The 12,140-nt window shown below is 42.4% G+C and overlaps 1 protein-coding gene across 1 annotated transcript in view; it reads left to right on the forward strand.

The window, feature by feature from the left end:
- The first annotated feature begins 3,875 nt into the window (after nt 1–3,875).
- Nucleotides 3,876–12,140, forward strand: part of MYLK3 (myosin light chain kinase 3) — a 61,750-nt gene continuing 53,485 nt past the window's right edge. The window contains exon 1 of the mRNA XM_049703686.1: nt 3,876–7,970. Coding sequence (XP_049559643.1) covers nt 7,917–7,970 — 54 coding nt within the window. The 5' untranslated portion in view covers nt 3,876–7,916. The remainder of the gene's footprint in view (nt 7,971–12,140) is intronic.

Raw genomic sequence — 12,140 nt, forward strand, 5'->3', positions numbered from 1 at the left:
CTATTATGGTATCACATTCCTGGGCTGAGCTGCTTGCCAGATGTAGTTATCAAACATTTTTGTGGCATTATACATGGCCCAAGGACTTTAGACGTCTTATTTTAGTTTTATGTGGGTTGAGGTGGATTTATGTTTTTTTTAAATTGTGGTTAAAGTCTATATAACAAAATTTACCATTTTAACCATTTTTAAGTGTATAATTTGTGAATGTCATAAAGTACATTCACAATGATGTATAACAATCACCACTATCTATTTCTGAAACTCTTTCATCATCCCAAAGAGACTCTGTACGCATCAAACAATAACTCCCCATTCTCTCCTCCCCCCACCTCCTGGTGATCTTTATTCTACTTTCTGTCTTTATGTTGCCTAGTATATGTACCTCATATAAATGGAGTCATACATTTGTCCTTTAGTATCTGGCTTATTTCACTTAGAATAATACTTAAGGTTCATATTGTAGCATGAATGAGAATTTTATTTCTTCTTAAGGCTGAATAATATTCCCTTGTATATATATAACACATTTTGTTTATTCATCTGTTGATGGACACTTGGGTTGTTTCTACCTTTTCGCTATTGTGAATAATGCTGCTGGGAACATTAGTATACAAGTATCTACTTTCAGTTCTTTTGGGTATGTGCCTAGGAGTGGAATTGCTGGATCATATGGTAATTTTATGTTTAATTTTTGAGAAATCACCAAACTGTTTTACATAATGGCTGCACCATTTTACATTCCCACCAGCAATGCACAAAGGTGCCAATTTCTCCACACCCTTACCAACACTTGTTTTTCTTCCTCTCTTCCTTCCTCCTTCATTTAAAAAAAAAATAGTACCCATTCTAATGGGTGTGAAGTGGTATCTCATTGTGGTTTTGATTTTTATTTCCCTAATGACTAGTGATATTGAACACTTTTTCATGTGCTTACTGGCTATTGTATATTTATTCACATCCTTTGCCCATTTTTGAATTGGGTTGTTTGGTTTTTGCGGGAGAGCTGTAAGCCCAAATCTATATGTTCTTCAAAGATCTGGGAGTTTAGATACTCATTTGGTATTTTATATCTAACATATCTAGAAAATGCTCCACAGAAAATTTTTCCATGTTTCTATAACAGTGGTGTGACATATGTGGCAGATCTTTCTTTGTAATAGATGAAGCAGACAGTGATTCCAAGTTGCTTCCCATGTATCTGGGCTGTTTTCAGTGTTCTCCTTTTGTTTCTACATGGCAAACTTCCAGAAAAGAATGGTTGACTAGACTAATGGAAGTGATTGTGTGTGAGACTCCCAAGGCTCCAGTTATAGACCTGTTAAACTTCACTTTTCTTTGGGTTGGAAAATTTTATCTCAGTGAAATACAAAACATAAACAAAACAAACAAAAACACCTTTACTCTTTGGTTGCTAATTAGACTTGCAGTTGAGAAATTCACTTTCTAAATTTCATACGTCATTATTGAGAGAATCTGCTTCTGCTCCAGCAAAGGCAGCTCTGACACAAGTTTGCTAGGCACCTCTTTTAACTCAAAAGCTACAACCCAAGAGCTATATAAATTTGGTGCTAAATATATTGATAAATGTAACTAACTTCTGACCTTCATCAGGGAGCTCAGGGTTAAAAGTTTTAAGTGTGATTTTGAGGCCGTAGAAATATAAAGCACACTTAAAAATGTCAAACATGTTTGTAACAAATGAATCAGTTGAACACATCTGAACACATTTGTTTATGTCTTTTATGGTAGTGCCAGTGTTTGAGTGCAAATAAAAGGAACAATAGCAGAAACAATAGAAAAGAACAACCATTTATGGAGTACTCACTATGTCCCAGGCACCATGCCAAATGCTTTCCATGTATGATTGTGTTTAATAATTACAAATCAGGAAAATGAAGCTCAAAGATTCAAGAAAGTTGCTCAGGTCACATACTTGGGAAGTGGCAGAGACTGGATTCAAAGCCAGGTCAGTGTGACTCCAACTTCGTAACAGAAATACAACATCTTGATGGATGGAGGAGAAACAGGGAAATACATTTCAAATAGCTTAATATTATTGCGACTGGCTGAAGGCAGCATAAACATCATCTAGAAAATAGTAGGAGATTTAAGTAGACAGAACTTGTTTTTTTTTTAACTGTGTTGGGAATGTTACATAGAAATGCAGAAAGCCAGGCTTCCCTGGTGGCGCAATGGTTAAGAATCCGTCTGCCAATGCAGGGGACACGGGTCTGAGCCCTGATCCAGGAAGATCCCACATACCGCGAAGCAACTAAGCCCATGCACCACAACTACTGAGCCTGTGCTCTAGAGCCCGCAAGCCACAAATACTGAGCCCGCGTGCCTAGAGCCTGTGCTCCACACAAGAGAAGCCACCGCAATGAGAAGGCCGCGCACCACAACGAAGAGTAACCCCTGCTCGCCGCAACTAGAGAAAGCCCTCACGCAGCAATGAAGACCCACACAGCCAAAAAAAAAATTAAAAAAAAAAAATGCAGAAAGCCAAGTGCTCATCTTAACCTTCTTGACTGATGCTGGCATCTTCTTTAAGTGTGTTGCAGTTTTTCTTTTCGTATTCAAATTTTGGATTAAAATATTTTGTTTATGTTTTGATTGGCTTTTATACTGACTATTATGCTCTCCTCATTGGCCTTACCACCTCTTTCTGAACAAAATGCTAATTCAAAATTTCCTTTCCTAAGAGTTCTTACCATGCCCCCATCTTTCAACTCTAAGCCTCGACTGCTTCCCTAACCCTGTCTAATGGATTCCGTTTCTTCATCTGAGGTTTGAAAGTCTCCAGTTAATCTACCTTTGCCTATATTATAGTTCTTGGTTCTTGACAACCATACTTTTGAAACTTTTGTCTTATACTTTCTCACTTGTGGCATTTTCTGTTTTTTTTTTTGGCTTTTTTCTACCCTGTCTTTTTGAATTTATGGGAATTCATGGCCCGTCTCTGTAGGTTGAAACCTAAAGACTGTCTCCAGAATCTCTCTTACTAGACCAATTTTCAACTTTCTAGAATGGCAAAACCAGTTGTTTCTAATTGATCAGAAATCTACTCTTGGATCAGTCAGTCATGACAAGTTGAGTAGGGACCAGAATCCCACAGTACAGACATGGCTGCTGGGAGTCTACTGACTTCATTAGGGGCTTTCCTGGAAAAGGCAGAATGTTTACTAGCCAGGTACTTATCCAAGAGGTGCCTTCTTCACTCTGTAGACCAGGACACTGGAAAAAGTTATGATATCCTTGTAAACAAGATGGAGAAACATGAGCTGAATCCTGGGGAATTGGGTGCAATTGTAAGTAACTGAACAATCAAATCCAAAGAAGATGTACTGATGTTAGCCTGAAGGCAGGTCATTAGTGATGAGCTGAAAGGCTCTGCTCACCCTGCCCGGATTTTAACGTTTCTTTCAGTGATTCAGATGAGCTATCCCTAAAATGCAAATTCCCACAAGAACAGAGGCTATATGACCCTGGCTTCCTTGGTGATATCAGGGCACATTAAAAAAGTGATAGCCATTTGCCATTTTCTGACCACCCTCAACTCCCCTTCCTGAGCATACTACCCCTCAGTCATGATGGGAATCCCATTAGAGCTCCCTGGGAAATGAGTGATGCAAAGATGGGAAAATGGCTGGAGTTCACTCATCCCTCCCCTCCCACTCCCAGCCTTTCCTCTATACTTTTCTCCTGGGACTCCATTTACTGAAGCTTGGACTTTCAGATTTTATCTGTTCTTTCACATTTTCTCTCTTTTTATCCTATGCTCTAGGAGATGTTATGATTTGTGAACATTTTATTTCTGCTATCATATTTTAAATCTCTAATCGCTTCTCTGATTATTCTTTTTTCAAATCAACATCTTCTTCATAAAAATCTTTCTTAAATCTCTTTGAGTCAAGTTTTCTTCTATTCCCTGATTATTTTTGTTTTCACCAGAATTTGTTTTTCATGTTTATATATCTTGGTCTTTCCCTTTCAAGCTGCTGGATCTGCTAATATCTTGGTGATCTTTGCTTGTCTGGTCATATTTAAGAAAGAAGGTCCATGCAATTGGAGTGACATCTCTCCAGTGATAATTCTGACTGGGTGCTCTGGACATGAGGTGGGGGAGGTGAGTGGGAACTCATGTTTAGGCTGAGCCCACCTGATGGCTAGAATGAGAACTTTACTGTGAGACATGAAGTTGATGACTAAAAACCTTAGATTCTCCAATATGGAGAATTGTTTAATTTCTTTAAAGAAGAGCTATCAGGGACTTGTTTGTTTACTTTTGCCTGAGGATAAATGCCAGCTGCCTGTACTTACTGGGTATGAGGGAGGGACTGGAGGGTGGAAGCCGGTGGTGGAGAAAAGCAGGTGGGTACAGTTGATCCACCTTCAGAGCTTGCCCGGTTCTCCAGGCTAACTGGCAGCCCTCCTCTGCAGCCCTCATAGCTTGTCCTGGGCTGGCTGTCTAAGGCATCCTTTACCTGTTAAACCTCTTCCATCAACTTTCTGGCTTCCAGAAAGTTGCTAACTTGCTGGCTTCCAGATATATGCTAACTATCTCATCCCCAAGTAATACCTCCTTACTCTGTTCTCCTTCAGGTATGGGTTTATTCCTTTGTGTACTTCTGTTCCTTTAGTACAAAGAGTCAAGGCAGAGAGAGCATGTCTGGTTCATTAATAAAAAGCAACATACACATTTACTGTTTATTATCCCACAAATAATATTTCTAGCAAAAGAACTATAAATTAATGTAATGGTTACATTAAAATAAATAAATTATTTTTTATTGCTTAAAAAGTGTACAAGTAACATATAAAAACATGCTCCTTATAAAAATGCAAATACAAAATCATGTAGACTATACAGGGAAATTGGCTGTTCCCTTCTTTTTTCCCCAACGCAATTCTGCTCTTTTCCCAGGAAGTAACTGCTGTTAATAACTAGGTATATATATACTTGACTATTGCTAATGTATTTATATATCTGTATCTGTTTGGTTATCAGGCTGTTTGTCTTTTTTATTTAGATAGATCAAGTTTTATATGTGGTTTTGTGAATTTTAACTCGACCATATGTCTTGGATAGCTTTTCATGGCAGTAGGTGTAGAGCTATCATTCTTTCCCCTACCAGTTGACATCTAAGTAGTTTGTAGTTTTTCTTTTTCAGAAAGGCAAAATCTATTACTTTCCTGTTTCCTTGTCCCTTAGCATTCTTTCCACTCAAATTGAGAAATCCTTGTCATACCTGTAAAGAATCCCAGTGGATTAAACTGAAAAGAATCCCAGTGGATTAAACTGACTGAATGAAATATAGCAAGTTGAACAGATCATAATATATGATAATATTTAGAGGTACAGTACTAAAACTTCTTTATTAAAATTCATATTATCCTACCCCAGTTAATGAATGGAACAGAATCAGATCACATTTATTTTGATCAGAGTTAAGGAGGCAAACCAGCTTGCGTGTCATCTCTCAAACGTACTAATAACAAATGCCCACGTTTAAAACGTTCTTTTTTTTCCTACTGTTCTTTTCCTACTATTTCCTGCCTTTTTTCTTTGTTTATTCACCATGCTCTAAGCTCTTGATTTATTGCTCATTTTTTTGGTTACAGGTCTTGAAACTGGAATCAGTTTAACCTCAAGAGAATCATCAGAGTGTTAATTTCCAAATGAATCCTCTTTCTAACAATGATAAGACTATCTATGACGAAAATACACATTTTGGGGACCCAGATCCACACCTGCCCTGGAGAAAGGTCACATTCTCCACTTTTGAAGAGCAGAAATCCTTCTGCATGGCCAGTTCTGGCAGGTCCTTATGTTGTCCCACACCAAAAGGTTTTGAGAGTTCTATGCTTGGTTAGCACTGACTTTCTTGGCTCTGTGGCAGAATGACCGCCCCCCCGGTCCCCCTCACCCAGGTTTTCACATTTCTTCATCTATAGAAACCTGGTGCTCCCTGGCCTCCCCTCTGTAAGGCTGGATCAGATCTCCAGCTTACACTCTGCTTTTAACAAATTCGCCAAGCACTAAACTATGTTTAGGCACTGTTGTATTAGGCATTTCACATTCATTATCTCATTTAATCCTCAAAACAATCCCACATATTAGCTTTAGATATGGTTAAGGTACTTGCTTAAAGTCACACAGTAAGTGGTAGAGCTGGGCTTCAAACTTGGGCTTGCCTAGCACCAAAGCTTGAGCTCTGACCTCTGTGCTACACATTCACCACTCAGCCAATGAACCCTCATGAGCGCGTGAGAAGAGAAACTTGAAGGCCCTTGAGTGGCTGAGAGGCTAGATGATGGCCCCCCAAAAGGTATTCACCTCCTCATCCCTGGAACCTGTGAATGTTACTTTATATGGTGAAAAAGGACTTTGCAAATGTGATTAAGTTAAGAACCTTGAGATGGGAAGATTATCCTGTACTATCCAGGTGGGATCTAAATGCAGTCACATATATCATCATAAAAGGGAGGCAGGGGATCTGACACACACACAGAAGAGTTGGGAAGGCAGTGTGATCGTGGAGGAGGAGACTGCAGTGATCGGCCACAAACCAAGAAATGCCACCTGCTACCAGAAGCTGGAAAAGGCAAGGAATGATTTTCCCCTGGAGCCTCCGGAGAAAGCACAGCCCTGCTGACACCTGGTTTGGCCCAGTGATACTGGTTTCAGACTTCTGGCCATCAGAACTGTGAGAGAATATGTTTCTGTTGTTTTAAGCCACTAAGTTTGTGGTAATTTTTTATGGCGATCACAGGTGACTTTGTGATCTCTCTAGGCCAGTTTCCTTATCTGTAAAATGAGGATATTAGTGGTAATACCTAGAATTAAAAAAAAAAGAAAAGCGCTAGCATTTACCTAGCACAGGTAGATGCTCCGCAGGGCTATTATCGCTCGCAGGGGCCGAGAGGAAGATGTATGGGGTGCTTTGGGAGCACATGGGAAGGAAGGGCAATTAACCCAGCCTCTAGCTCATAAATGCACATGACCATCCAGTAAGGTTAACAAAGAAGTTGAAATTAATTAAAAATGACAGTATATGGCATTTATTGACCAAATGACAGAGAGTTCACAAAACAATCTCCACCCTTAATTTCTAAGAGTGACTGCAACCATCAGAGAAACTTTTCAGGTGGTAACTCATTACCTCGTGGATGCCCCAGCAACTTTATTTTTCTGGAGGTGATTCTGAATGGTCATTCCAGGACACATTAATTAATGAACCATAAAAATAAACACTGCAACTGGAAACTGGAAGTGTAAATTCAGTTGCCTATTACGAATGTAATCTGTGACCATCACACTTTGTCCATAGAAATGAGCAGAGGGAAGGCTGGACTTATCTAGGGGCCTGGTTCCCAGGTATGTAGGGATTATTTCTCCCTGAGGGCTGGACTGAAGCCGGGCCAGAGAGTTTGCCTTTGAGCTGTTCCTATTTGTTCATCCAGCTCCTGGAGAGTCGTCATTGCCTTCATTATGGATTGCTCTGGGCTAGTGATGGAAGAGTTAGCAGGGTGGCCTGGAGTGGCTCTTAGCAGGCTGGTGCCAGCTGACACATGCCACTTAGGTTTCCAAGGAGCCAAGCTGTCCCCACTCACGCATGGCTGATGCACTTGTGGCTAAATGTGGTGCCACCAGGGCCCCGGGCCAGATTCAGGGCAGGAAATAGAATGCCATCTCCATCACCAGGGAAACCATGGCCTGCGTGCATGATTTAAACCAGGGCCAACAAAAAAGCTCAAAGGCAGGGTCAGAAGAGGAAGGGAGACCAGAGGGTGGCTTGCATGGATTTTGTCTTGGGTTATAACTGTTGACAAGCCACTTAGCTGCCCACATGTTTAAGTTTATCTGCATATAAGATGGAGGTAACAATATTTACGCATCTCACTGGGGACTTATGAAAACAACATTTCTGACAGACCACTCAGGATCCATGGATGGAAGGTGGTATGTAAGTGCAGATGGTAAACTTACTGTGTGTGTGTGTTTTCAGCAGGTGCATTAGGGGCATGTAGACCCTCCGGAAAACACATTTAGAGTCTGACCAAAAGCAAACAATAATAAAAACTAACAATTTTAAGTGCATGGATTTGTCTTTGGGTTTGTGCAGGTTTGGGGGAATTGCATGTGTAATTCAGACTTCAAGACTGTTTTCAAACATTGCTGTGATTAGTAATACTTATGGCTCAAATCATTTGAGAATGCTGTGGTTGTTGATTGTTTCCAAATGTTTGCCAAATTTGCTCTAAAAAATTCCCAAGTTAATTCTCCCGTGTAGTTTATGAGTTGCACGTGGAGTCTGGAACTTTTGTTCCCAAGTTGGAAGGAGGCAAAAATCTATTTAAAAAACAAAGTGCAAAGAGGAATCTGTTGCTCTATCCCCTGGAGGTCTGCTATTTCTGAGGAGTCCTGAGTCTGTTACATGTACATTTGTTCTGTTCATTTAAGGTTAAGCAATTGACCTCTGACCTCCCTATAAGGTTACTAAACGCTGCTTTCTGTCAGCTGGGTTCCTGCGGGAGTCTGTCACTCTGTTCTTGGTTAATTAAACCTTTCTCTGGTGCATATTGTCTGTCTAGAATAATTCCTGTGGGTCCAGGTGAATGGCGACTATTATAGAAAAACAAACTTGTTTAATAACACAAATAATACACTTAAAAATTAGAATAATTATATAAGTGAAATATAGAAAAGAAAGATCATCTGCAATTCTCTCATGCAGAATTAACCATACTGGCATATATATATATATTTTAAACAAATATGGGATTCTAATGTATGTACTTGCTGTTTTGTGACCTGCTGTTGGGCTGAAGCCTTCACCTATTGTATCTGGGTGGAACACCACAGATCCTTAGAGTGTCTGGCCTACAGAGGGGAGAGGTCCTGCTTCGGTTGTGGGCATGGGGGTGGTAGAAGGAGGGCCTCAGAGCTTCAGTCAGGACTTGCGAAAGGAGTTTCAAAGACTTGTTCTCTTGGGCTTCCCTGGTGGCACAGTGGTTGGGAGTCCGCCTGCCGATGCAGGGAACGCGGGTTCGTGCCCCGGTCTGGGAAGATCCCACATACCGCGGAGCAGCTGGGCCCGTGAGCCATGGCCGCTGAGCCTGCGTGTCAGGAGCCTGTGCTCCGCAACGGGAGAGGCCACAACAGTGAGAGGCCCGCATACAGCAAAAAAAAAAAAAAAGACTTGTTCTCTCAGATGTCACTCCACTTCCTTAGCGCTCCCGTGTTTTGGCAACAGCATACATCCCAGAACTGGTAAACACTTGCTGATTTTAGCGTCTGTGCAGATGATGATCCTGTGCCCTCCTGATCCATTTGCATTCTGCTGTCAGATCCATCGGTTCCCCCTTCCTCCCTTTTCTTCATACTAACAGAACTTGATTAAGGCATGGTTTATATGCAGCACAATGCACAAATCTTACAGCCTTTTCAATTGAATACTGCACACCTGTATGCACATAGGCATGACCCAATGTAACCACTACCCGTGATATAAAACATCTCCAACATCCCAGAAGTGGCTTTGTGTCCCCTCTGAGTCAATCCCTCCTACCCCTAGGTAATCATTCTGTCCATTCTTAGACACTAATTTTACCATATTATTTCCCACCTAAAAACATTCCACAGGATTGTTGCCCCTTTATCTTGTTCCTTTGGGTCTAAATGTCCCTGCTTGACGTTCCAGGTCCACTTTCTTAAGGGTCCTGCCTGCTGAATCATTTGGGCCTCCACTGACATCCCCTGGCCTGAGGCCAGTCTCTGCACTGTCACTTCCATCTGCCAGGCTCCACCTGGAGCTTTGTTCACTCTGTGCCCTCACATTTCCCTGGCCTCCCCGAACCTCACCCATCCTTCAAGGCTCAGCCCAAGTCCTGTTTCTGGCAAGAAGTCCTTCCACTTTGCCAAAATTTTTTCCTATTTCTTTACCTCTGTCTTACACCCTGTATCGGTTGACATCAAGTGACTGAGTTTCTGCAAAGACTTGGGGCCATGGAAGGTAGACCACCCTGCCATTCCTACTTATGATTCCCCATGACCATCCACATGTGGCAGCACACAGTTTTCCAAACCCTCCGTTCTTTTCTTACCCATTCTCTCGCATCATGGGGCTGCCCCAGGTCTGCAGCTCCCCAACCCCAGGCCCTGCTCCCTGTCTATCTCTCCCCGTCTTTTCTTCCCCTTCTTGGTACTTTGCTACCCAGCTCACTAAATTGTCTCCTCCAGACCTCAGATTCCACCTCTTCTTCAGATCTGACACCAAAAATCTTGAGACCAGGCTCTCCTCAGAGGGTAGGGATAAAATGCGGGGAGAGAATTTGAGCAGATGATGATGGAATTCTTTTTCTCAGATACAAGAGGGCTGGAGACACTGGTGCATCATATACTTTTGCCCCATCCCACCCACATCCTTTGCACCCAGCAGTTAGTGGCTGTCCCGCCTCCTCTGTTGTTCCAGTGTGTTAACTTTGCTCCCACCCAGACTTCCTGAGTTTGCCATGGCACAAACAGAGTTCTGAGCTCACAAGAGTCAGCACAATCAAGGGGTTGAAGTAAGATATTGCAGCTAAAGGGCTTAGCACAGGTCTGCTGTGGTCAGGCTCAGAGCTAATATCAAAAGCCTGCAACCCCTTCTCTGATTCCTATCAAGTCAGATGTGTTGGAGATCCCAAAGTGACTGTGATTGTGTGTGAGTGAGTGTGTGTGTGTGGTCAGAAACCCTACCTTCTACAGTGAACACAGGCCCTGGGGCCAAGACCAGCTCTGCACTGCCTCTCCCTGGGACCCTCAGTCTCTTCATGTGTAAAATAAGATTCATAATCCATGCACCTCCGATGAGTGTAAGTGAAGCACACAGCAAAGCACTTTGCAGGTGGGCCCACCCTGCCAGTGTGAGCCGGTAGAAGGATGGGCAATACAATGTGTTGGCAAGAAACTGGTTGGCCTAGTTCCAACTTGCAAATATAATTGTGTTTCTGGCAGTTGGCAAATGCAGCCCCCCGGAGACAAAGTCCGGTTCTAGACAAAATGTTTCAGTTAGACTCCTTCAGTGGTAAGCAGACTCAGGAGTCTGGCTGCCTGCATTGATGTACAGGTTCTTACACTGACTTTGGAAAATGGCTTCGTCATTCCAAGCCTCAGTTGACTTGTCTGTGAAATGGGGATAATAGTCTCTTCCTCTTAGAGTTGTCGTGAGGGGCAAAAGTAATTTATGTGAAGATCTAGAACAGTGCCTGACACATAGAAACGCTCGATGAATATTAGTGCTTTTATTATTTCCTAATAAGTGTTGCTCTGTACATGTTTAATGGATGAATAGCTGCTGGTGTGGAATTGGCTTATGAGGGTGCTTTTTGTTCTTCTCTGGTATTTTTAGGCTGATTCCATCTGACCGTGCTTGGCTGGGAACAATTTTGACTAGGTAGGTGGGAAAGGAAATGACGAAATGAAAAGACTTCAACCAGGGGTAGGAATGCTGACTACAGAAGACCGTGAGATCCTGGGAGTAAACCCATTAGCCACCTGAGAGCTACCAGAGGACTTCCCTGAGGCCCAGGCCAGCCATGCAGCTGTCATTTCCCTCTCTGCTTCTTCGGAGAGGCCAACTTGACTTTGGTTTTATTCCCAAGCACATTTCCTGGATTCATCCTGGCAGGACTGTGGCTATTTTTCTGGATAGCCAGATGAGATAAGCTGTAGACGTTTTTCTACAAAAGAATAAGCAACCAATATAGTATCTGGGGATCCCTGCCCTGTGGCCCCCTCCTCATCTCCTCAGACAACTGTCAGAGCTGAGCCTGTGGGCAGAGGCCTATTTCATGACACACACACCCTTCTGAAACCCAGAGAGCAGGGTGGAGAGTTCCATGGCCACTCTGAGGGCAACAGTTTTGTTATTTGGTCCTGCCTTTGCCTTTGACTTCCTATGTGACCTTCAGAAAGTCCCTTCCCCTCTCCAGGTCTCAGACTCTCCATCTACAAAATGAGGGAGTTGACCCTTACCGTCTCTGGAGTCCTCACTGTCTCTGAAAGTGGCAGAGTGCTGCGAGTTATCAACCTGGGTTGGAATTCTGGCTCCACTGTTTTCTGGCTTCGTGGCCTTGGGTAGGCCACTTAAGTT

The sequence above is a fragment of the Orcinus orca genome, chromosome 20 (assembly GCF_937001465.1).
Source record: "Orcinus orca chromosome 20, mOrcOrc1.1, whole genome shotgun sequence".
In the NCBI taxonomy this organism is placed as follows: Eukaryota; Metazoa; Chordata; class Mammalia; order Artiodactyla; family Delphinidae; genus Orcinus; species Orcinus orca.